This window comes from Schistocerca nitens, chromosome 2 (genome assembly GCF_023898315.1).
Source record: "Schistocerca nitens isolate TAMUIC-IGC-003100 chromosome 2, iqSchNite1.1, whole genome shotgun sequence".
Taxonomy (NCBI): domain Eukaryota; kingdom Metazoa; phylum Arthropoda; class Insecta; order Orthoptera; family Acrididae; genus Schistocerca; species Schistocerca nitens.
Window position 1 is genome coordinate 353,283,158 of NC_064615.1, and position 27,844 is coordinate 353,311,001.

Sequence of the window (27,844 nt, forward strand, 5' to 3'; positions counted from 1 at the left end):
ATCCATCTTACATTAGGTTGTCAGCTTGGTCTTTTCTTGTCTCTGGAAATCCAGCTAAAAAGTTTTAGGTACATCTACTGTCCATTCACTCAGTTACATGCGCCACCAATCACACGTCCCCCCCCCCCCCCCCCCCTGCCTTGCATAGTTATTGCTGATGTGGGTCAGTCCATCATCCTTTCAGTTTCTGAATGGATTTCTTATTGAAAGCGTGTGTCTCACATCAAAACTGATTATTTACACTTAATTTACTGTGTATTCATTGGACTCTCAAATTTGACAATCATGGTTATTTTAACAAGAGTGCCCCAGACCATTTGTACTCTTTGCTATTTACCCAGTTGTGAGTTTCAACTGCCTCAACTTTTTTCAGTATGTTAATTTTACATTATTTTTGTCTTATTATTATTGATTTTCAGACCTATTTTCAAACTTACCCTAATGAACGATTCCGTACATTTTTTATGTTCATTTGCGCTAGAACTAAACGGTACACTGTCATCAGCAAACCTAAGGTGATTTAAATGTGATCCACCAATACACTATCCTTTTTCATTATTACATTGTCATGTTTTAAAAAATGTGCTGTGGAGTGTACTTGTTCATCTTAAAACCTTAAGTGATGTTAATGCTGTGAAAAGATTTGTACAACACAGGAGCATCTGACATGAATATGTACACCCGATAGCACAATTTTTATAGATGATGATGTAATTAATATTATGATATGATGATATGATGACAGTGTATTATTCATCATATTATCACCTGATGAAAATGATTGTATATTTCACCTAATGCGGTACTATACTTTTTTGAACCTGATCGTGGCGAGACAACTGAAACTGGTTCAATAATTAAGTATTTTATGAGCAGCTCAAGGTGATAATATGATATTTTTCAAATATTTAAGAGCTGTGAGGCATCACCTCCTGAAAGTGTATTATGAACTGTTGTGATTACAGCCTGTTAAATAAAACTTACTTGATTTTCTAGCCGCTTGTGCAGAGATAAAAAATAGCATTTTCACATTTCCAGTTGTGAAAATGTCATCAGTGTAAATTACCAACATACCTAATTTTTTTTTTCGTCTGTTAATTAGGTTCCCTTGTATTACATTTGTTTCAGGTGGAGCAGTTGTATATGAGTAACAGCAGACATGACATGAATAAAATTTTATCAGAATTGCTGATGGAATCACTTGTAGTACCAGTAAGGACACCTGAAAGACTGATTATGGAACATGCATTGCTTGTTGCTGTTTTGCATAGCAATGTGGATACTGAAGTAGGTACGTTTCATTGTTCAGCTTCTGCACATATCTGTGGATTGTTTTGAATATATCGTCCCTCTCTCTCTCTCTCTCTCTCTCTCTCTCTCTCTGTGTGTGTGTGTGTGTGTGTGTGTGTGTGTAAACTCAAGTGGGTAATGATCTTATTTCTCTTTCTTTCCGTCAACATTTTTAAAAAGTGCATACATTTGTTAAATTTCACTTACTGGAAATATTGTTTGAAAGATGTAGGATATGTTATCATGAATTACATTTTTTGATTCCATTAGTAGGAGACAATTACATACTTTTTTTGTCATCCTGTAGTTTGGTTTTGTAAAGTATTGGGCAATCTTTACTAATTTACTACCTTCAAGTGCGGAAATGATTTCATAGGAAACTGCAGAATAATGGCCACATGAAGATGTTGAACAATTGCCCTCAGGAAGTATTTTGGAGTTTACACAACCTGCTGCAATCGCAAATCCCAGAACTGTACATCCAACTTATCCATTGAACAGTCATGGCTTTAAAAACTGTTTGCCTCAGCAGTCAAGTGTTGGAACAAGTGCATTGACACTATTTTGAAAGTGAAAAAATGTTTTTATATGTTTTATGAAATATAAAATATTTAATTGTAAAATTCCTGTTGCTTTTGAGTCCTTCCTCTTGTGAATTCTTTTGTGTCAGAAACAAGTTAACCCTTTCAACCTTTTCTATGTGGTACAACAGTTCATCATTTTGATGTAGCCAGTTAGCCATTTTGACTGTTTCTATTCACTGGTGCACCATGCAGTCAATCTGAACACAAGTGTAGTAAGAGGTGGCTGCATTAACTAAAACTGTTACATTCCTTAACTATTACAACTAAAATGACAAAACCTTCAGAGCAGAATGTTGTTGTGGTCTTCAGTCCTGAGACTGGTTTGATGCAGCTCTCCATGCTACTCTATCTTGTGCAAGCTGCTTCATCTCCCAGTACCTACTGCAGCCTACATCCTTCTGAATCTGCTTAGTGTATTCATCTCTTGGTCTCCCTCTACGATTTTTACCCTCCACGCTGCCCTCCAATACTAAATTGGTGATCCCTTGATGCCTCAGAACATGTCCTACCAACCGATCCCTTCTTCTTGTCAAGTTGTGCCACAAACTCCTCTTCTCCCCAATTCTATTCAGTATCTCCTCATTAGTTACCTGTCCTACCCATCTAATCTTCAGCATTCTTCTGTAGCACCACATTTCAAAAGCTTCTATTCTCTTCTTGCCTAAACTATTTATCGTCCAGCTTTCACTTCCATACATGGCTACACTCCGTACAAATACTTCCAGAAACGACTTCCTGACATTTAACTCTATACTTGATGTTAACAAATTTCTCTCCTTCAGAAACACTTTCCTTGCCATTGCCAGTCTACATTTTATATCCTCTCTATTTCCACCATCATCAGTTATTTTGCTCCCCAAATAACAAAACTCCTTTACTACTTTAAGTGTCTCATTTCCTAATCTAATTCCCTCAGCATCGACTACATTCCATTATCCTCGTTTTGCTTTTGTTGATGTTCATCTTATACCCTCCTTTCAATGCACTGTCCATTCCGTTCAACTGCTCTTCCAAGTCCTTTGCTGTCTCTGACAGAATTACAATGTCATCGGCAAACCTCAAAGTTTTTATTTCTTCTTCATGGATTTTAATACCTACTCCGAACTTTTCTTTTGTTTCCTTTCCTGCTTGCTCAATATACAGATTGAATACTATCGGGGAGAGGCTACAACCCTGTCTCACTCCCTTCCCAACCACTGCTCCCCTTTCATGTCCCTCGACTCTTATAACTGCCATCTGGTTTCTGTACAAATTGTAAATAGCCTTTCGCTCCCTGTATTTTACCCCTGCCACCTTTAGAATTTGAAAGAGAGTATTCCAATCAACATTGTCAAAAGCTTTCTCTAAGTCTACAAATGCTACAAACGTAGGTTTGCCTTTCCTTAATCTTCCTTCTAAGATAAGTGTAGTGTCAGTATTGCCTCACGTGTTCCAACATTTCTACGGAATCCAAACTGAAAGCAGAATAGTCATCTCATATTATGATCTAAGTAATTTCAGTCATTGTTAATTACTTTCTTTTATTCTTTATGTTATTATGCAAAAAATACACTGCTTTTAACGTGCTCAAATTCCACCAAAATGCAATTTTTGTATGCTGAGAGACAGACTGAGGAAAAAGGCATTGAGAGTAGGGAGTACTCTAATATTCTTTCGTGTATCATTATATTATTGTGAAACAGTTGAAAGTTTACTCATGTGGAGTCTTAATTCATGCAGGTATACACTTCTTACAAGCAAGTGTAAAAAGGTTTCACGAACTGTGCAGTGAAATAAAGGATACTGAAGACAAACAACTTGACAATATAGTGCTAATAATATCTCATCTGTACAACTTTAAGGTAAGTGGAATATTTTGGAATAATTGTTGAATGTTCCTCCTATGATCTGTTGGATTTTTCAAGGAACTGTTGTCCAAACAGTCTCTGTCATTAACTTTTCCAGTAATTTCATACTTAGACAGACACACAGAGGATCTGTCAGTTGAATATTTTTATGTTTCTAGCCAACCTGACTTATCCTCATTAGACACAGTATTTTGACAACTGACCTACTCATCATCTTCAGGTACTCCGAGCAGTAGCCTTCTGTGTGCTTGCTACCTGTACTCCAACCAGCTGTAAGATATTGAGTTGTGTCAACTGAATTTAACCTCAGGTTACCACTTTGCCTTCTGATGGACATCATTTTTCCTGTATCCACTCCATTATTCTGAGAAATGCACAGTTCCTCAGAATTTGGTGGCTCTAACAAATGATTCCTGAGAGCTTAATAGATTGAGTTCCCAAACCTTGTTCAAATTGAGACCTTTGCTCCTGTTTGTAAGGTTTTCAGATATCTTTATTTTGATGGCTTCCTTAATTGTGCTGCTGTGGAACATTGGAGCCTGTGCCATAATATTGGTTGTTCCTTATTTCAGTATACCAATCAGTGCTCAGTTCCAGCTGATTTTCTGCAGTGTTGCTGACATTCGTTACACCTCTCAGACTGTTTTGATGGATTGGTTAGTGAACCTACATCTTCTTTATTGCATAGCCAATTTTCCTTGATGAGAGTGAAAGGCCACTGGATTCTCTCTCTCTCTCTCTCTCTCTCTCTCTCTCTCTCTCTCTCTCTCTCCCCCTCCTTTCCCCCCACCCCCTCAACAATCTCAGTCTCAACATAAGTACACATTCCTCCATTTCTTTGGAAAACCATTTGTAGCTGTTATTGTTCTTTGACAAATCGGTCCTTGCCTATCCTTACCACAGCACTTCGTTTTGACGACTGGCAACAGAGGTGTAAAGGTAAATACTGGTGTGTGTGTGGATCTTCTGTACTCAATGACCAAGGGATCTGTCTACTCTTCTACACCTACAACCCATACAACTCTAAGGTAGGGTGTACATTTAATACATTGAGGACAGCAAGCCAGCTTTCTTTTTCATGTTCCATCATGAATTTTATATTAGGATAAATAAGTCTGAGTGTTCCATGAAGTTATGACGTTTTCCATTCCATGTGGCAATACCACAAACATATGTACATATGTATTAGTAGAAACTTGTGAGCTTGCAATGTGTAGGTTTTAGTACCTTTACTTACAAATATTCCATGCAGATGTTTGCTACATCATTTGATAACTGACTACCCATTGCTGTCCTATCTCTGATAATATACATACTGACTTTAGAGCCTAAATGAAGAGATCAGTAATTATCAAATGTTTTACCCATTAGTTGCATGGTTTCCGAAAGTAGGACTCTAGCAAAGAGGGAGGCCATATTGAAACTGACCATATCTGTGTCATGGATGTTGTAAGTAACTGATTTGGTGCAAAAAATCAGCGGAGTTGTGAATGTGATGTTCACACTTCCCCTCATTTCGGCTGGGAATGTACTTAATGTATTTTACCAGCATGCTGTGTCCATACTCCAGTGCTACTAACTGTTAGTTGTAATGGAATACCTTCCTTGTGTACCTGAGGATGGCTATTTAATTGTGTTGGCAGACGTTAATGACGCTATGAGGCATGCCTAATGCACTGACAAGGCTTATTACCTTATTTTCCATTGAGGCTGAGAAAGAAAGAGAAAATCAATGATCACTTTTCTAAACTTTGCTGGCTAAGACTCCATAACCATGGCATCCATGCATTTCACTCCCACAGTAGAATATATAAGGTCCAATGTGTGATATTAAAGATGATGTGGGCCCCTGGAAACTAATTTGTAGTCCTACTGCATTTTGCACAAATATACTACTTACTTTCTGGTCAGTGCTACACTCCTTGCAGAATCATGGTTTCCTTTATCACCTGCCTCCATTCTTTTCTCTCCATGCTTTTTTTTCCCAATTCCTGACTCCTATTGCTTTGAGGTTCTCCTCCATACCTTCAAACCACCATTTCCTGGATATTTTTCTTCTCTGTCTCCCTTTGGGATTTCCTATAAACACTTTCTTAACATTTGAAGTTCTGACATTCTCTGTACATGTCCAGTCCATCTTATTCTTGCTTGATTCATTTTCACTACAATATTCATCTGTCCAAAAAGTGTCTTTAGTTCTGTGTTTGTCCTTATTCTCCAGCTTCCTTCTTCTTTCACCACCCCAACCATCTTTCTCAAAATCTTCCTTTCCCATGTCAGTAACTAGCCTTCCTCTTTTATGGTAACCTTCTAATCCATGAATTACTAGGTCTTAAAACAGTCAAATGTAATTGTTGTTTTCCCCTACAGACGTTTCTGGATTTGAATATATTCTGTAGGGAATAGTCACATTGGTTTTCATGTGCTATCCTTCCTTGAATTTCTGCTGCTGTCCTCATATCATCTGTTGTTATCGAGGTATTTAAACTTTTCCAGTATTTGGTACTATTTCGATTTACTTTTATTAAAGTCTCTTCTCTATCCCCATCATCATATACTTTGTTTTTCCTTTATTTGTATACAGTACCAACTTTCGCACTAATCCTTCTAATGCAGTGTAATTATTCTTCAAAGCTCTGATATTCCTTGCAATTAATGCAACGTCATCAGTATATGCCACCACCTGGACCTGCTGGCTCAATATTGATCCCTCTGGGTTTATTGGCATTTGTCAAATTATCTCCTGTAGTGCTAACTTAAAGAGTAGTGCATAGGTCACATCCCTCTGCCACAGCTCTCTTCCCACATGGAACTCTCCTGACAACTCTTCCTCTATTCTGACCTTGCAAACTGTTGCTTTCTTTGTAATTTTGGTCATCTTCAGTAATTTTTGTGGGATTCTAAAATTGTTCATACTTTGGAGGATCTTACTCCTGTGTGGGCTGTTGTATGCTTGTTTACAATCAACGTACAACTGATAAAGTTGCTTGTCGTATTCATAAAATTTCTCTAGCACTTGTTTCAATAAAAATATCTGGTCTATTGTGGACCGATTTCTCCTAAATCCATAGTGATAATCCCCCCCACTATCATTTCCACACAGCATTCTAGCCAAGAGGCTACAATCTTGCTAAACACCTTTGAAGTTGTATCTAGGAAATAATCCTGTAGTAACTGCTGCACTCTGCCCTATTATCTTTCTTATGTAATGAACAGATTATACTCAAGCTCCAATCCTTAAGGCACATGTCCACTAGGAAGTAAATTTCTGCAAATCACTTGCAGGAGCTGCTTCTGCAAGTCACTTGACATGGACACACCCTCAGCAAGTCAACATCTGCAAGTTCTGTGTACTTGCAGAAGAGCTTCCACAAGTTAGTGGAAACAGTTGCCTGCATGTTGCTGTGAGTACCTGCCAAACTTGACAGTTGCTGGAAGTTTTGCATGTTCAATATTGGTATGACAGTGTGATTGTCAAAAACAAGGTGGCACAAGGACTGAACCAATGTACTGTGGGAACCCATAAACATATATATTTGCCCACCGCCAGCCAAGTAAGAGCGAAAAAATTAACCGATTACTTGGTTTCACCAGAAGGAAATGAAGAGTGCCAGTAGAGACCTCTAAATTTTAGCTAATTTTTAATTGTAGTGTAAACATAAATGCATTATGTTTGTAGTAAGTAATGTTTGCGAAAATCGAAAATAATTAAAAGGCGATCCCTTGGTGATCTAGCTTCCAGCATTTTTGTATACTGTTTTCAAATGCATTACGTTTGTCATAAAAGTAATAAATATTGTTTGCAAAAGTTGAAGAACAATTAACAGGTTATCTCTTGGTGATACAGTTTGCAGGATTTTTGTATGCTGGTTTCAGACATTTTATTGTAGAATTGACAAGAGGTTTTCAAAAATTGCATATGACATTCTCATAAAGTTTTTAATCTGAGCAAAGTCCTGTAATTTTCATTAGTTCAGTAATGTCTCTTGATAAATATGTACACCTCTGTACTCATTTCTTCACTCAAACATTTATCTTTTCTTAACTTTTTGATTTTCATCGTGATTTTCCTTCAATAATAATGCTGCAAGAATGATGGTGACTGCTCTGGTTTTTGGCATGTCACTGTAAACATTCACTTGCCAATCTCATGACATGTGTCTAGTGGAAACACTACTGCAAGTATGTGCAGCAAGTTACTGAAATTAACTTGCTCAAGTGACTTGCAGAAGTAAACTTGCGTAAGTTTTTGTTCTAATGTAAACAGCTCAGCAAGTGCTTGTAGTAGTTATTTCAGAAGTTACTTGCTAGTAGATGTGTGCCTTTAGGCATTTCTTCCTTTATGTATATTTTTTTTGTTTATTCATTAACAGCTGTTTCTATTGTCTTATCACCCCAATTTTAATAATTTGCCATCAGGTGCCACCTTCTTTAAGTTTTTTATTGCATTCTTCATTTCCTTGAAGTCTGGAGGTTTGACTTCCTGCTCCTCCACTTCTGATTCTAATTCCAGTTCCAAATTCAGTTACTCCCGTTCATCATTCTAGGTCTCATCTCTGTTCACCCCTCCCTTTTCCATCAGTAACTCGGCAAAATACTCTTGCCATTGTCCTTGCTTTTGTGTCCAGTTAGGATTCCACTTTAATCATTATGTGGTTGGAATCCTCTTTTCTTTCTTCATTTCTCTAGATCTTTCGTAGCTCATTATCATCCCACATTTTGTACAACTGCTCTACCTTCTTCCTTTCGTACTGCCATTTCTTCACCTTGCATAACTTGTCCACTCTTTTCCTCTTCTCTCAGTAGTCATTTGTCACTAATCTTGTTTTGCTTTGCAGCATTCTTTGTCTCACAACATTTCTCTCTTGGATTATCAGTGAGCATTCCTCATTGAACCATTTCATTGTCCTCTGGTGTTCTGCCCTCCCCAGTACTTCTTCTGTGGCTATACTGATGGCTATTTCCAGTGCCCCCCATTTAGTTTTTGCATGCCCTTCTTTCCATATGCTCTTTCTTGTGTTGATCCTATCTTTTAATTTCTACATGTATTCTTCTTTCTTTTCTTAGATTTGGAGACTTTTTATATAGTGTTTTGCTTTTCCCATACTCTTTTTGTTTCTTGCCATATCTATGTTCTGTCTATATCTGATCTGCACTAAGTAATGCTCTGTGTCTCCATCTACACTCCTGGAAATGGAAAAAAGAACACATTGACACCGGTGTGTCAGACCCACCATACTTGCTCCGGACACTGCGAGAGGGCTGTACAAGCAATGATCACACGCACGGCACAGCGGACACACCAGGAACCGCGGTGTTGGCCGTCGAATGGCGCTAGCTGCGCAGCATTTGTGCACCGCCGCCGTCAGTGTTAGCCAGTTTGCCGTGGCATACGGAGCTCCATCGCAGTCTTTAACACTGGTAGCATGCCGCGACAGCGTGGACGTGAACCGTATGTGCAGTTGACGGACTTTGAGCGAGGGCGTATAGTGGGCATGCGGGAGGCCGGGTGGACGTACCGCCGAATTGCTCAACACGTGGGGCGTGAGGTCTCCACAGTACATCGATGTTGTCGCCAGTGGTCGGCGGAAGGTGCACGTGCCCGTCGACCTGGGATCGGACCGCAGCGACGCACGGATGCACGCCAAGACCGTAGGATCCTACGCAGTGCCGTAGGGGACCGCACCGCCACTTCCCAGCAAATTAGGGACACTGTTGCTCCTGGGGTATCGGCGAGGACCATTCGCAACCGTCTCCATGAAGCTGGGCTACGGTCCCGCACACCGTTAGGCCGTCTTCCGCTCACGCCCCAACATCGTGCAGCCCGCCTCCAGTGGTGTCGCGACAGGCATGAATGGAGGGACGAATGGAGACGTGTCGTCTTCAGCGATGAGAGTCGCTTCTGCCTTGGTGCCAATGATGGTCGTATGCGTGTTTGGCGCCGTGCAGGTGAGCGCCACAATCAGGACTGCATACGACCGAGGCACACAGGGCCAACACCCGGCATCATGGTGTGGGGAGCAATCTCCTACACTGGCCGTACACCACTGGTGATCGTCGAGGGGACACTGAATAGTGCACGGTACATCCAAACCGTCATCGAACCCATCGTTCTACCATTCCTAGACCGGCAAGGTAACTTGCTGTTCCAACAGGACAATGCACGTCCGCATGTATCCCGTGCCACCCAACGTGCTCTAGAAGGTGTAAGTCAACTACCCTGGCCAGCAAGATCTCCGGATCTGTCCCCCATTGAGCATGTTTGGGACTGGATGAAGCGTCGTCTCACGCGGTCTGCACATCCAGCACGAACGCTGGTCCAACTGAGGCGCCAGGTGGAAATGGCATGGCAAGCCGTTCCACAGGACTACATCCAGCATCTCTACGATCGTCTCCATGGGAGAATAGCAGCCTGCATTGCTGCGAAAGGTGGATATACACTGTACTAGTGCCGACATTGTGCATGCTCTGTTGCCTGTGTCTATGTGCCTGTGGTTCTGTCAGTGTGATCATGTGATGTATCTGACCCCAGGAATGTGTCAATAAAGTTTCCCCTTCCTGGGACAATGAATTCACGGTGTTCTTATTTCAATTTCCAGGAGTGTATCAATCTACAGCTACTAACTTCCATAATGTCTGATCCATGCTGTTTATGAATAATTACATGGTCTATCTGATTTCTCGTAACTCCATGTGCACTTCTTAATATCTTTCCATGGATGCCACGTGCTTTTAATCATCATCTCCTTGCATTGGTGAAGTCTGTCAGCCTTAGTCTATTATCATTACTGATTTTATACAGGCTTTCTTGCCCTGCTATGCTTCTATACATTTCTTTTTTCCCTGTTTTTGCATTCATGTACCAAGGATCATTTTTGCATTATGCCTTTGAACTTTGCTGACTTCCTCTTCCAGTTTGGAGTAAAATGCATCTTTCTCATCTTCGTCTGATTCCTCTGTAGGGGCATGGGCACACATCATTGTAATATTGATAAATTTTGCCCTAGCTCTCAAAGAATACAACCTGTAGCTAAGTACTGTAAAAGTAATTACAATTGTCTTCATTGAATTATGTATAAGAAAGCCAGTACTGTGATGGTCTGTATCCCCTCTGCTGTACATCAGTATATGTTTCGCCAGTGCAATCATTCCATGTCCTTTCCATCACATTTCTTTTAGTGCAGTTCTTTTCACTCTGTAATTATCCATCTTGTCTCTAATTTATTTCAGTTTGCCAGGTCTCTTGAGTGTCCTGACATTCCAGGTGGCTCTCATGATATCCATTTTCCTTCTGATTGACCTTTTTCTTTGTTGTGTCATCATCATCATGCAATCCATATCTTTCCGAGTCCTATGCATGGTATCTGTGACAGTTCCATTTTACGAAGTGGAGTTGTTAGCCCCATGCCCAGCCCACAAGCTGGAGGACCAGGATTTTCCATTGGGGATTACTGCACTAGGGAGGTTGGCTTACCTTCATCTAAAGAGCCGCCCTCCATGCCCTACATGAGACATGATTCATCTGACTCCTCTGTCGAGGCGTGTCTTGCTGGGTGACCCTGCTAGCAGTTATGCTACTGCCGACATAGCCCTCGACTTTGCTGGAGCATGCAGACTGTCTCACCTGGCACTGAGGGTGCCTTTAATAAGAGTATGTCTCATGGTGTGTCCTAAATGGGGCAGAGAATCAGAAAATTCGAAAGGTGCAAGGAATGTCAGCAGCACAGCTGATTTAAACAGCCAAGCAAGTTATGTTTCACCAAGCACTGTTTGGAATATAATCACTGAATGAAATATGATACATGCAGTATCATGTCAAAATCTCCACGTTTGTGGTACAGCATGTTTAAAGAATCTGTCAGTATAAGAATGCCGGGAAACCTCATAAAAAGTCAATAAATTTTATTTAAGGAACACTTGAGACCTACTACTTAGTCCATGAAGATCTTGCTGATCATCCCACTGATCAGACCTGGAAAATGCTGAGGAGATTTGTGTTTAATGGCAAATACATACCAAAGAGGGCAGAACACAGTGTTAGTGAAACTTGGCTATAAAACAGTGTGACATGGTAGTCAAACCTGGCTATAAAAAGCAATGTGATGCCAGCAATATGTCACAGACTGATTAGAGTCTATGCAGTTTGCACATGTAACACCAATGCTTGGAGCACTCAAAGAAGGCAACCAGTTCAACTGCAAAAATGTGTGTGCAGATTAAAATTGTCATCTCAGCAAGAAATCCAAGAATAGACCATCAATTAATCACTCTGAGAAAGTATAAGAAATCACAACTTTCTGTACTGTTCTTCTTATTCCTATGAAAATAGACAGTGGTGGTATGCGATTGACGGGTTCTTTGTCCATGGAATCTTAATAAGGCATCAAGTGGGTATGTTACAAATGTCTTTCCACTCTACCACTTAGTAATTACTATCTTTTCTTTTGCCTACATGTAATTAAAATTGTAAAATTCCTAAAATTTATTTTTACTGCGTCCATCTGTAGTGTAATAAACATAGTGACACAGCCTATAATTGTGACATTTACCCTTTCCAAAGAAACTCTGTAGGTATTTGTGCATTATGCTGAGCATATACTTACTTTAAACAATTTAGGGTGATATGTGTATCCTGGACGAACTGTAATGTAAATCACCTTGATGAAAGTTACAAAAATATTATCCTCAAATTTTATTCTTTTTGAACATTCATATTAAAATTCATGTGTTGGCATAAACTGCTAATAGTTCTAGGATAGATAACGGGATGTGTTTTGTTGAATGTAGAACATTAAATTCCATCTGTTAAAATTTGCCCTTCTCTCTTCGATTTTGGCCAAGTTTGAGAAAGGAGAGTGTGGTTCCTCCTTTACAGTGTTCTATACATGAAAACTCCACCTTCCCCTGTATGAGTTATTAGTGCCAACAGCCACTGCCAACAAAATTATAGAATGTAATAACAGGGCAATCAGAGTGTGTTGAGCAGGATGGTAAACTGATAATTTTTCATGATGTAACCTACGTCCAGCAATTAATGGTCTCATTGACCATAGTCAATGGTCATGTATGTGTGAGTTGTACTTGTGTCGGTGTGTGTGTTTTCTACTTTAGAAGAAGGCCTTTGGTGGAAGGATCAAATATATAGCTATCTTTTTGTTGCACCTGTCTGTGACTCAACATCTCCTCTGCATGGTGTGTACCAATCTATCCTTGTCATAATATTGTCAAAATTAATGGTTTGTATGCTGTGAGATGCAAAATTAGAGAATGATTCAGATATGGTCATGGAGCACTGCTCAGAATTTTGTGAAAATATATCACAAGTGTTACACTGTGCAGTAGGGTACAAGAGGGGTTTAAACTTTTGACCTCCAAGTTGATTGCATGACTCCAATTTGATTGCAGGAGACTTTGTGGCCATATTAAAATTTTAAGTCTTTTTAAGATGGAAAAACATTTAAAAAGCTACCCAGTGAAAGTTGAAATATGTGAGGTTCTCCAATATAGATGGAAGCATACAGGTGACGAGCATTAACTGAAAGATGCAAAAGGACGGTGTATGAACGAACAGCTTGTTGAATAATTTTGTTCTCAGTAACATTTGTCGTTTGCATGTTCATACTGGATACATATCATCATCTTACAAAAATACACTGAAATTTGTGAAAATTGCAACCTACAGAAGGAAGGTCTGAATGAATCCAAACTTGGAGAATGCATTCAGTAATGTGATTAAAATTGCAAACAGATGGTGTACATGCAATCTCAGCTGCTTCCTATCTCATATGACTGGAAAGATAGCTTGCACCAAGCTTAACAAGTGAAAAACTGTCAAATGAAGTGTAAATGTGAAAAAAGAAGTGCCAGTATACCTCACCAATGTGACTATGGGTATTATGACCATGTGAGCGAGCTTGGAAAGGGAGAATGATTGCTCACTGGCAAATGGGTTTCCGTACTTTTATCATTCGGGCTCATATGGGGGATGCTATTTTGACAGAGAGATCTGTGTGGAGTTGGTGGATGGAAGAAAGCAACAAATATGCCTTTTTTTCTGGATGGCCGTAAAGAATGTAACAGCTTTGTCCACTGTGTTATTTTGATGCTGGGGGACTGCATTGATGGTAAAAATGTCTCTCTTGGTTATGTAATGCTGACAGCTTCAGGCCACATTACTGTAACATGGTTCTTTGCATCAGTTGCCATGGGATAAAAACCACAAATGCCTTGTAGTGCAATGGCTGTGAGAATACCATCACTGTTGGGTTGACTGCCAAATGGAGAATTGTTGGATGGCCTCTACTTCTGTGTGCTCTAAAATGATGGTTGCTGATGCTTTGGTTGCTAAAGTGGTATATAATCTGACAGTTTGCATTGTTGAGCTATTAGTTGACAGCCTCCAATTATGATGATTTGGATCACTGTTGGATTCAACATGTGACCTTTACTTCTCTGTCTTGAAGGCAGTTTGAACAACAGCCACTATGCAGAGGTGGTTCTTTGGAGACTGAGGTACTGTCCTTTGTCTGGGCAACTACGGAAGTCATATTGAAGCTGGACATACACTCCTGGAAATTGAAATAAGAACACCGTGAATTCATTGTCCCAGGAAGGGGAAACTTTATTGACACATTCCTGGGGTCAGATACATCACATGATCACACTGACAGAACCACAGGCACATAGACACAGGCAACAGAGCATGCACAATGTCGGCACTAGTACAGTGTATATCCACCTTTCGCAGCAATGCAGGCTGCTATTCTCCCATGGAGACGATCGTAGAGATGCTGGATGTAGTCCTGTGGAACGGCTTGCCATGCCATTTCCACCTGGCGCCTCAGTTGGACCAGCGTTCGTGCTAGACGTGCAGACCGCGTGAGACGACGCTTCATCCAGTCCCAAACATGCTCAATGGGGGACAGATCCGGAGATCTTGCTGGCCAGGGTAGTTGACTTACACCTCCTAGAGCACGTTGGGTGGCACGGGATACATGCGGACGTGCATTGTCCTGTTGGAACAGCAAGTTCTCTTGCCGGTCTAGGAATGGTAGAACGATGGGTTCGATGACGGTTTGGATGTACCGTGCACTATTCAGTGTCCCCTCGACGATCACCAGTGGTGTACGGCCAGTGTAGGAGATCGCTCCCCACACCATGATGCCGGGTGTTGGCCCTGTGTGCCTCGGTCGTATGCAGTCCTGATTGTGGCGCTCACCTGCACGGCGCCAAACACGCATACGACCATCATTGGCACCAAGGCAGAAGCGACTCTCATCGCTGAAGACGACACGTCTCCATTCGTCCCTCCATTCACGCCTGTCGCGACACCACTGGAGGCGGGCTGCACGATGTTGGGGCGTGAGCGGAAGACGGCCTAACAGTGTGCGGGACCGTAGCCCAGCTTCATGGAGACGGTTGCGAATGGTCCTCGCCGATACCCCAGGAGCAACAGTGTCCCTAATTTGCTGGGAAGTGGCGGTGCGGTCCCCTACGGCACTGCGTAGGATCCTACGGTCTTGGCGTGCATCCGTGCGTCGCTGCGGTCCGGTCCCAGGTCGACGGGCACGTGCACCTTCCGCCGACCACTGGCGACAACATCGATGTACTGTGGAGACCTCACGCCCCACGTGTTGAGCAATTCGGCGGTACGTCCACCCGGCCTCCCGCATGCCCACTATACACCCTCGCTCAAAGTCCGTCAACTGCACATACGGTTCACGTCCACGCTGTCGCGGCATGCTACCAGTGTTAAAGACTGCGATGGAGCTCCGTATGCCACGGCAAACTGGCTGACACTGACGGCGGCGGTGCACAAATGCTGCGCAGCTAGCGCCATTCGACGGCCAACACCGTGGTTCCTGGTGTGTCCGCTGTGCCGTGCGTGTGATCATTGCTTGTACAGCCCTCTCGCAGTGTCCGGAGCAAGTATGGTGGGTCTGACACACAGGTGTCAATGTGTTCTTTTTTCCATTTCCAGGGGTGTATGTATTGGACAATAAACAAAATGTCTGCAAAGAATGGTAGGTGCCACTACATCCCTTAGCTGATTGTTTGACTAACATATAATTCATTGATCATGTCTGGGATATTGTTGGTCAGCATCTTTTTTGTCACGGTCATCCTGCAAACATTGATTTTGCGATGTGGGCTCATAAGGGGCCCTACAGGGTGGCTCTCTCCTGTTTTCATCATACTCGTAGAATTTGGAGGTCAGCACCCAGGCATCAATGTCCTGGAACAGTATGACACAGTTCTCAAAAATACTAAAAAAAGTCTCCTTTGAAGATTAGAAGATTTAGGAACACTGTTAAGCTAAATGTATATTATGAACAAATCTGTTGATAGCTCAGCATCTAGTGTAATCATACGGCTGCTGGTTCAAATCTTGTTTAAGTAACTTTTTACTTTTCTAAAAATTTTATATTTATTGACAAATGAAAATGTTAATTAACTGTATGGACTTGTAATTCTTTAATAAAAATAACGTTTTATTTTTAAGTACTGTCTGAAAATATGAGTATTCACAAAAGGCATCACTCATGTCTGTATCAAATTTTAATTTGTTTTCATATGACTAGTAATTAAAAATAAAAATGTCATCTTTATTAAAAATTATATTAGATGCAAATCATATGGGGACAGATTCTCCAGGAAGGTACTCAGACTCCCTTTGACAAACATTCCACTACAGTTAGAGGCTTGATGGCAGTAAATGAGGACTTCACTCCTTACTGAATTCTCCTATAAACTTGTTCATTTTTAGTGATTCTGGGCATCTAATCTGTGTCGTTAAGTCTGTTTGTCTGGCATGCATCCTTTTTAGTGTTGCAGGTTTCATAAATATAAGAGTATATGTAATTTGCCTTCCATATATTTATTTTTGTATTTACCCTTCCAAAGAAAAAACTTATTTTATGAAAGATTATTTACCCTTGTCAGTAATTTGTCATTTATGTCAATTTTCCTGATGCTTTAGTTATAACCTTGAATAGGTCACACTGTTTTATTATTATTATTATTATTATTATTATTATTTTTATTGAGTCATAACAACCTTATTTTATGTATTTCTAGGTCTTTGATTCTGTACTAATGTATGACATTCTGGAAGTTTTATCAGAGACATTTACTGAAAAAGAAATTGAACTTATTCTGATAATCTTAAAGAGTGTGGGATTCACACTTAGAAAAGATAATCCAATAGCTCTGAAAGAATTGATTTTGCGTCTCCAGCAGAAGGCGGGTTCATCAGAGCACCTCAGAGAAAAGTTAGTTGTCATTCTCACATAATACTGAGTAAAGCATTTTTTTGAAATTCAGATTATTGTTAGAATTCTTCATATAATACACTGAATCTTAATTAATTTTAAAACTATTATAAAGGTAAAATTTGCAGTTACAGCTGCCTCTGTAAAAAACACTCTGCATCGAGTATGTAACATGTTTAGAGAGAGGGAGGCTGTTCACTGTAGTAATGAATCATTTTTATGTGTGACTGTGAATTACATTTACATTTTTTATAAATGTTCATTCCCTCTTTTGTAGATGTACAGAACGATCGTTAGATACAATAAACAAAGTGAAAATTTCAGTAAACTTCAGTTGTAGCAACTTGTTAAAGTACTGGAGTTGCATAGGAAGAAAATCTTAGATGAAGAAACCCACTTTTTAAATGTATGTGGTCACTTTCGAAAATGAGGTCACAGATCATTCTTAGCAAAAATTATAACAACATCTACAGCAGACTGTCTGATCCTTTTCTATGTAATCATTATTGTTCTTCAAATACTTCGGAACCACCAGAGAGAACATATTTAAATCCTCTACTTGAAATTCAGCCACTTAGGACTTAATCGTTTCTCAACTAAAGTTTAATACACACTGGTGCCTTGAATACATTTAGAGCTAAACCATTTTTTAGGTATATTTTTGTTGTGATAAACAATTCAAAGATTGGTTTGAGGCAGCTCTCTATGTTTGTCCATTCTGTGCAGACCCCTTCATCTCTGCCTAACTGCTATGACGTAAATCCATTTGAAGCTGCTTACTGTAGGCATGCCTTTGCCTCCCTTCCCTATAAGGCTACAGTCCACACTTTTACTTTCAGACAATATTCCCCTTCCCTTAAACTGATATTTGATGTTAACAAATTTCTCTTTTTTAGAAAAAATTTTCTTGCTATTGCCAGTCTGCTTTTTATATCGTCTTCACTTTTACCACCATCAGTTTTTTTGTTGTCCAAGTAGCAAACCTTTACCATACTTTTAGACACTCATTTCCTAATTCCTCCAGCATCACCTGATTTAACTGGACTGCACACTATTACCAGTGTTTCAGATTTGTTGATGTTTATCTTTCCATCCACATCATTCAAATGATTTTCCTATTTATTTTTCTGTCTCTGACAGAATAACAGTCTCGCCATCAAACCTTAAAGTTTTTTGTTTTCTTCTCCCTGAAATTAAATTCCCTTTCCAGATTTCTCCTTAGTTTCCTTCATTTCTTGCTGTACAGACTGAATAACATCAGGGGTAGGCTACAAGCCAACTACTGCATTGCTTTCATGTTTGTTTGACTCCTGAAACTGCAGTTTGGTTTCTGTATTGCTGCCTCCATAATTGCAAAGAATCTGTTCCAGTCATCATTGACTAAAGCTTTTACTAAATCTACAGATGCTGTAAATATAGCTTTGTCTTTCTTCGATTTATTTTCTGAGGTAAGTCACAGAGTCAGTGTTGCCTCACATGTTCTTACTTTTCTCCAGAATCCAAAGTGGTGATCTCCCAGGTCAGCTTCTACTCTCTTCTTCCATTCATCTATAGACAACTCATATTAGTATTTTGCCCATGACTTATGAAACTGATGGTTTGGAAGTATTCACACTTGTCAGCTTGTGCCTTCCTTGACAGGAGAAATATTACATTCTTCATGAAGACTGAGGGTACTTCATCTGCATCATGCGTCCCATATACCAGCTGCAACAGTTTTGTCATACTTGATCTTCCCAGGGATCGTAACAGTTGTGAGGGAATGCCATATACTCCAGAGACCCTGTGTTGAGTTAGGTCATTCAGTGCTCTGTGAAATTCGTCTTCCAGTATTCCAGCCCCCCACCCCCATCTACAGCCCCCATCTCTCCTTCTTCCACTACCTTTTCACTTCCCATCTATATATTCTTTCTGATTTTCAACATTCCATTCTTTGCAATAACTGGTTTGCCAGCTGAGCTTTTAATGTTCGTACAGTTGCTTGCCTTTTCTCCAAAGGTTTCTTTAATCTTCCTATACACAGCATCTATGGTTACTACATTCATACATGCTTCTATGGCTATGCATTTGTCCTGTAGCCATTCCTGATTTGCAATTTGCTCCTTATGTCAACCTAATTTTTTTTAGATGCTTTTATTACCTTTTACCAGCATTATTTTCTACGTTATTGCATTTTCTCCTTCCCCTAAATTTAATATATCGTGTATTATCCGTGTCTTCCCACCTTCTTGTTCCTCTGCTGTCTTCTCAAAGCTGCCCATCTATCTCCTATTGTATTTTTTTGCCTATTTCAGTCATTTGTTCCCTAATAGTGCCTTTGAAATTCTCAACAATCTCTGATTGTTTCAAATTATCCAGGTCTCATCTCTCTAACTTTTTTATTTATGTGTTTTATTCTGCTTTAATCTGCATTTTGTAACTGATAAATTATGAAGACTCCACATATGCTTGCAGTTTCCCCAGGTCTGTTCCATGTGTACAGTTTTCTTTCATGATTCTTAAATCAGGTGTTGTCAATGATCAAATTGCATTCTGTGAAAAATTCCACCATGCAGCTTCTATTTTCGTTTCTTTCCCCCTGTCTATTTTCTCCTACTACTTTTACTTGTGTTCCTTTTCTTCTTATTGAATTCTGCCACCTCCCCTCCAATTACACTAAAATTTTGTTCCTCCATAATGAACTTAATAATTTCTTTTATCTGGTCACACGTTTTTTCAATCTCTTCTTCATCTGCAGAGATAGTAGGAATATGTATTATGCACTTGTACTATGGTGCTTGGTCATGATTGTGTGTCTCTCTCTACTAAGAAAATCTTTTAATTACAGTGTTCATAGTTGTTTACCCACCTTCCAATTTTCTTGTTCATTGCTAGAGTTATTCCTGCAGTACCATATTTGATTTTGCATTGATAAAAATATTCTGATCTGACCAGAAATCCTCTTTTTCCTGTCACCAAATTTCATTAATTTCCATCATATCTGATTTCAGTATCATTATACTTCTTCATATCATGCAGCAGTATCCTATATGTTAATAATGATGACATCCCCTTGCCTAAAATATTCTGGAGGCATAATACCCCTTTCAGATCTCTGGCTGGAGACTGTTCAGGAGAACATGTCATCCAGAAAAGACACTACATGGTCACTGTTTAGGCTTCACATTTACAAGGAAACTTAATTTTATCGCCATAGTAAGAAAAAAAGTTTTTTTTGTACCTATTAACATTCTTGGCACTTATCTTGCACACATTTTCTGATAATTTGCTTTTTCTAAATATTTAAAGCAATTTAAAAAACAAAATTTATGTTGTTTATTTTTCGGTCTCAGTTGCACAGAATCCTCATTTTTATGGCATGACTTGTTTTGTTTAGTATAGTTCCTGAATAGACATGACAGGTTGCTCAGGCAGCTACAAAAGATCAAATGTGATTGAAACTAGTCATACCATAAAAAGTGTGCAGTTGCAATGAAAAAATAAACAGTATGAAAAAATTTAAAATATCAGTGCAGCTGCTAATTCTCTTGCACTGAATATGTTGGCTAGAGATTTGGAGCGGTGTTACCCAAGGGGTGTGTGGAGGGAAGCAAACACATTGTCAAGCAATGATTTTCAAACATCTTTTCATACACTCATTCAACAACAAGGTCTTCATCCAGAACACTAAACTTTCCCCTTATTTTACAGTCTTCCCTAAATCCATTGTCTTGTTTTTCTGTCAGTATCTACTGAAGGCTAATAAGAGTTAAACCATCAACTATGAATTTCAGCTACAGTATTTCCTTACAAATTAACAAGTGGAACTTCTGATTGAAATTACTAAATTTTGTTATTTATTTTCACATACATTTAACTCATTGGTGTACAAACAATGATAATAATACAGGGTGATGTACAAAAAGCCAGCCCCGAGTACTAGACTGCTCATTGTCGCCCACCAATTGTCGTCTACTTTTTCGAAGCTTTTCCATCTGAGTTTTGTATTGTCAGTATGAAAGTCATTGTGACTTGATTAAGACGTATCTCAACAAGCTGTATGCACTTCAAGAAAAAATCACAATAGTGGAAGTGTACATGTCTGCTGGTTCATTTAAGAAAATGTGGGACATTTTTGTAAAGAGTCTCTGTATGTCAATCTTTTTGGAGATGGTTGTGGGGCTCAGCTGTTCGATACAGGATGTCAAATTAAATACCTTGCAGCTGGCTAGTTTCCAAACTTATTTATTTGGCTACCAGTTTCAACATTTTACTACGTCATCTTCAGGCCTCTGACAAACTTGTAGGAAGATTCTACCTCATTTCTGATCAAAACAGGGACCAGCAGTGCTGGTATTAGTAGATTTTTTGCTGTAGTGATCACTTCATCCATCATCTGCCGACTGTTCAGTCTACTAATACCAGCATTGCTGGCCCCTGTTTTGATCAGAACTGAGGTAGAATCTTCCTACAAGTTGGTCAGGTCCTGAAGGTGGCATAGTGAGACACTTAAACTGTTAACCAAATAAAACAAGTTTGGAAACTAGATGGGTGAAAGGTGTTTAATTTGACATCCTTTTTGCAAAGAAATTTCCTAACATTTCCGTGCCAGCAAAGAGCAGTATACAAGAATTGATGACAAAGTAGCACACTAAAAGGTCAGTTGCAAATGGAAAAATAATTGTGGCCTGTCCATTCGTACACCTGCTGTGAACACGGATATTTGAACACGAATAGTCCAGAGTCCAAAAGAATTCGACACGTAAATTGTCATAACAAGTGAATGTTTCACGTAGGTGTTGTCGAAGTGTTTTATCCCATGTAGGGATGGAGCCCTACAAAATGACATGTGTCCAACAACAGAAGGAGGAAAATATAGCAAAATATGTGCATTACTGCATATGGCTATGTCAGTTGAGAGTGGAATGTTGGACCCACTGCTGTATTTCATGGGTGATGAAACCTGGTTTCATCTGACAGGACGGTGAATTCCAGACCACACAGTAACTGGTCAACAAACAGTCCCTACATGATTAATGAGGAACTGCTTCATGGTGAAATAATTGGAGTGTGGTATGCTACATCAGCAAGTTGGATTGTGGATCCCATACTTTTCAAAACAACATTAAAAACTGCTTTGTACATGCAGATGTCTGAGGAACTTTATGCACAGTTGACCCCTCATGAATGTACATATGCTTTCAACAAGATTGGGCAACCTGTCACGCTTCATGCGAGAGGACTGTGGCCACAACATTCACTGGACCTAACTACTTGCGACTCTTATCTGTGGGACAGTCTAAAGGAAAAAGTGGAAACCAATAATGTCGGAAGACTTGAAGGACAATATTTGTAATGAAATTTTGACAATTGCTGTGACAGATTTGCGCGAAGGATATATTAACATGTGAGGGCACACACAAAACTACATTGAAGCCCAAGGAGGTCATTTTTCAGTGCCAAGTGTAATGTAATGTAAAAGACAAGATCAGTGCAGTAAATACAGACTTTTACATTAACTTATTTGTTAGATCTTTACTATCTAATTATTACATGTTTATATATTTGTTGTTCTATCTGCTTGTGGCAGACAACAATTAGTATGTAGCTGGCAAGCAGTCTGTACTTGGGGCCAATTTTTCATGCACCACCCTGTATAAGAAACCTTGGTTTTCTGCACACAAAAATATCTGTGCTTGCTGATGTATTAATGCAAGTTCATTTGTGTCACATTTTGTAGCCATTAACTCACTTTTGAGAGGTGCTTTTCACAATTTGAACAGTTTGTTGCTAGATTGGTGCTTGATTCAACATTCTTATGGCATATATAATATTGTTTTTGTTTCAGCACCAGAGTGAAATTTATGTTAGATGTACTTTTGGCAATAAAGAACAACAATATGGCAAAAATTCCCAATTTTGACCCTACACATAGTGAGCACTTGAAAAAGTTGCTGAAGGGAATTCTTCACAAAGGAGCATATGTTACAGAGATGAAACTGACCCTGCAAGATTTATTGAAAGGTAAACAATTGATAAACATCTTTTATTTGGAATTAAATTGTATTATGAAGTATTAGAAAGCATTAAGCAGCTGCCAGTCATGCTGGTAATCTTAATGACTATCATTAGTTGCCAGCACTTTATTCACTGAGAAAGTGACTTCAAGTTTTGCCTTTCAGCACTTTAAATTTGTCTTAGTGTATTCTCTTTCTTTCTGCTTAACCCTACAATTTCATCTTCATCTTAACTCTTTCCTGTACCTTCTCTTAGCTAAGTGATATATGATCGCACTGTGTTTGTTGCATAGCTGCAGAGCTTAGGTTGGACAATATTGTCTTTGTCATACAGGGACTCTTTCCAGTTGTTCCTGTGATCTTAACCTGGTTATCCGAGAGATGTTGTACAGCAAAAGGGGTCAAAGGACACCTTTCAACTCTTATTTCCATAATAATGAATGTAGGTTTTAACATCTTTCCAGCAAACTTCACGACTTTTCCTCACTTCTGCTTCTGACAGCAGTGTAGTGCAATTTCATACAAAATTCAGCAGATGAGATCAGTTGACTCCTGACATAACTCTTTTTTAAATATTGCTGTTCTCATAATTAAAAAAATGTACTTGCATTGCACTTTGCTTTAGTCAACAATCACAATCTTGAATGGTGATAAACAATTTGTCAGAAAGGCTTTCATGCTTCATGTTGTAACATAACTTTTCAGTAATATTTCATGTCTTGCTGTTGTTACTCGCCTAATGAGGTTTTTTTCCCCCTGTAACAGACTTTTGAGTTATGTCATGTAGTGTGGTCCTTTTTTATTTTCTTATTGACCAGCTAGTATCATGTAACAACTTTAAGTTCCTCTTCTTTCGTAGGTTTTTAAATTTTATTTTTCCCTTACTCCTCCATCTTCTCCCCATGTTGTCTTTTCCTTTTTTCTCTCCATGATTATCCTGTTTTCTTATTTCTTCTGCCTTGATAGTATCTTCTTATTAATGAAGAGATTTTGTGTAGTCTGGAGAACTCAGATATTGAGTCAGAAAATGACTTATTGGGTTCAGATGGTGATTTTATACCAGAGACAGCTGACAGTGAAGGTAATGAGACTGAGAGCAGTTACTGCCAGTAGATGTCTCCCCATGTCAAATCTTTCCATGGCAGTCTTGGAGTCAACAGGCATGAAAGTGGAGATGGCAGCTGGAGGTCCGATGGAATGTAAGACTGCTAACACAGCTTTGAGTGTCCAGCAGGAGAGAGAGAGGAGGGCACATTGCATATGCCTACCGCCATGTTGACAACTCTGTCATCAATGACCTCTGTTTGATGAATTGATGCCGTGTATCATAAAAAATACACAGAATCAGATACTTGAAAAGAAATAAAAATTACAACTTGGACTGAATCATTGAAGGAATTGAGAAGCAATAATTGATGCAACATATGCCAGAAGTACTTTTTGTGCTAAAGATGTTTTCTTAGATGATCATTGGTTACATTCATGGGAGTCTAATTTTATCAGAGCTCAAATGACAAGAAACAGATTCCATGAACTTATCAAATTCCTCAACTTCGATGAGAAGTCATCCCAAGCTCAAACTCATCCCTACTGATGAGATCACCTCTTGTTTCTGAAATATGGAACAAGATGGTGAAGAACTGTGTCTGCCACGATCACCCTGCTGAAAACATTACAATTTATGAGCAGTTACTTCCAAGCAGAACAATGTGCAAGAATACACATATGGACAAAAGTTTTGGATAGTTGCTTATGTGCCATCCAAGTACATTTGCAATGCCTTCCTGTACCTTAGCTAGGGGGAAGGTCGATAAGACAACCAGCCTTTGGGAGAGTCGTACCTTGCGTCATGGAGCCATTTATAAACCAAGGAATGAATGTAACAACATACACGTCTTCACGGCACTACAGCTTGCCAAAGAACTTCAACAGAAGACAAATTAATTAGAGGGAACAATGAACAAGATTTGCCAGCTGCATGAAGAAGAACAATTCTGAATTACTTCCCACCGTCATCTATGTCTTGGCAGAGTACTGAATGAAGAATAATAAGAATGCCACTATATAGGATGTGTATGTCATTGATCAAATGATTTGCAAATATTCAACTAAGCTTGCTTTCAGGAGATGGCTGAGGCCTATCTTTTACAATATCCCAGACATGGCAGCAATAAATATGTGGACCACATACAATCAAATAATAAAAATAACCCAAAAAGGAAGGCATCATTTCCAGCTGGAAATGAACTCACAAATGGAAAAAACTAAGAGTGGAACATGAACAAATAAGCAATGGTGAGACTGGAAAAATAAAAAAAGGCAAAGAAGTGCCATATTGGGAAGTATAAAGGAAATGAGACCAACAACATCTGTGAGAAATGCAAGAAAGCCGTCTAAGGAAAATGTGCATGAAAAGGACCGATAATCTGCTCAAACTGAGATTTCAGTGTTCGGAAATAAAAAGTGGATTAAACGAGTTAAAGCTAGGAACTTATGAAATATAAGGAGCAGTCAGATGAAAATGGGACGGATTGAAAAAAGTAAGTAAGCTGTTTATTATTTGAAAAGTAATTACTCTAACTGTTATTGCATTTATGCCACTGTGAGACAGGATGATCAATGCCATCATGGAAAAAATGTTTTCAGTTGCTTACAGAACCATGATTATAACCAGGTGTGCAGCTCTTCGCCTGAAGCAGATCAGTGGCCATGACAACTTTGGCAACAAGTTGGTCTGCCGATATGTTTCTTCCCCCTCCTTTATATGTGTGGTGTCTCCTTTTGTCATGATCTCAAAGAATGAAGAAGCTTTCCTCAGAATATGTTATTGTTTACCACAGAAGCAGGAGACATCTTGCAAGCTCTGCAGCTTGTCAAGCCACTTGGACTGAATAAGACCCTAATCATAAATGACCCATTAAGTATAGTTTCAGCTCTGAACACATCATCAGCAATAAAGAGAACAATGATGTTTATCTTATGAGAACAATGCAAAAAGTGGTTAAGCTACAGTGACACGCAACTTCATTGGACTTTCTATGGATACCAGGGAAACCAACAAAATGGGCATGTCCACTTCTTCACAAGGGATACAAAATACAGTGGTCACCAGTGAACTGCTTGCTAAACTGGAGAAAATTCTCCAAGAAACAAAGCTGTTGGGTGTGATGTCACAGTCACCTTATTATGTTGGGTGAAACTGCCAGATTGTACTGTTATACATATGAAATGAAATTACCATTTATGGATAGTATGTAACAATGAGCAATTTTTGTCCAAAATATAAGGCAAGTAATCACTCTGAAGAGCCAAGCAGGAAAACTGCAAGTAGCTATGAATGTCTCTTGCTAACTTGGTAGCTTCACCAAGGATTGACACAGTTTTCTAGGCAAAAATGTCTTTGAGTAGGCTGTCCAGTTTAATATTCAGGTCACTCATGTCCACTCAATTACTTATGCCCGATTTCTGTACATTCGCTCTGAAGCATACTGTGCATGTTGGGGGGGGGGGGGGGGTGAGTGGTGATGACAGGCAATTGTTGGGCCCAGGGCAAACACCGTTACACTGTTTACAGTGCACATTACTTTTATTAACTTCAGTACATAAAGTAGTGAGGCAGGCACATCTATCATCATTGTCCCTCACTGGCACGTATGAATGGGTGGCAGAGCTACTGAACTGGTGCCCTGTGCTGCTGTGACGGGCAGCCTTTGGAGGCCACGGTCGTTGAATGTCAGTGGCACTACGTGTTGTGCTGCAGTGACGTTCCTCACAGGAAATGGCTCTTCAGCTCTGCTTTGTGGGGAGTCTACTGTGTTCAGGATATAACCTGCTGCCTTCGGACAGGGGTTGGACAGTGGAACTCGGTGTCAGTGGTGGTAGGCATGGACGACAGGTTGGCAACCCTGTGGCACCCAGTTCAGTAAAGGACTTAGTGCAGATGGCGGGTGCAAACAGGTCTCAAATCCATGGGTCCTATTGGCAGAGCCCAGTTGTCTCACTGTCTGACATTGCTCTGGCATCACAGTGGTGCTGGCGTTTCTGATGACAAGAAGTGCTCCCTGTCTTAAAATCCAACTTTATTTAGATGTCCCTAGTGCCCATTTGTTTCACTAAAATCTGGTACCCAGGAATGATGTCATAACAAGAGAGTTGCCCGGGGTGGTGAAACTGCTATGTTGTGCCATTTACCACTTAGCTCAGCTACCCTTACTTCGCAATCCACTGCCATGTCTTACTGTGAGCCATATGTCACTACACTGGTCGCTAGTGACCCGTGGCTGTTAACACAATGCTCTATTGTGGCTTGCATGCTAGTTCTCCTTTCTTTTGATAAAGACTTGTAATTTTCTGTCCAAGGACTGGGTCACAGCAGTACACTGCCCTCCCCTACTGAGTAGACCCGGCCTCCCGAATCTTAATTTGGCCAGTCTTCCCCAAGGTAACTCCACCTTAATCTACGGATGAACACACTTATTACTAGACTGGTTATCCCTATTTACTAGACAGTTATCAAACTTATCCTGAACTTAGTAACTGCTCTCCATTTTGTGCTTCGGCAATCCAGTCTACAGGAACACATATTGTCCCTGGATCAGGCCTCTTGAACACCTTCTTATCTCAGATACATAAAGGCTAATCCAAGCAAAATCAGACTTACTAAGGCACCAGAAATTGTGACATTTAAGGTCACGGTTACATGGTGTCTGCTATCTTGATATTGACTTACGTGCTGTAGCAATTATTCTGCTATGATTTGCCTTTAGTGTGTGGCTCTCACTTGACTTAACAGATGGCCTAACAAGGGTTCCCAAGTGACATTAAGGAAGGTAAGGTTGTGCTTGGACAGCATGTGT

General features: G+C 39.8%; 1 protein-coding gene across 1 annotated transcript in view; it reads left to right on the forward strand.

Annotated features, from left to right (window-relative positions):
- The window catches only part of LOC126236169 (nucleolar MIF4G domain-containing protein 1), a 131,789-nt gene that overhangs the window by 46,422 nt on the left and 57,523 nt on the right, over positions 1-27,844 (forward strand). The window contains exons 4-7 of the mRNA XM_049945265.1: positions 1,129-1,291; positions 3,594-3,715; positions 16,799-16,992; positions 22,820-22,995. Coding sequence (XP_049801222.1) covers positions 1,129-1,291; positions 3,594-3,715; positions 16,799-16,992; positions 22,820-22,995 — 655 coding nt within the window. The remainder of the gene's footprint in view (positions 1-1,128; positions 1,292-3,593; positions 3,716-16,798; positions 16,993-22,819; positions 22,996-27,844) is intronic.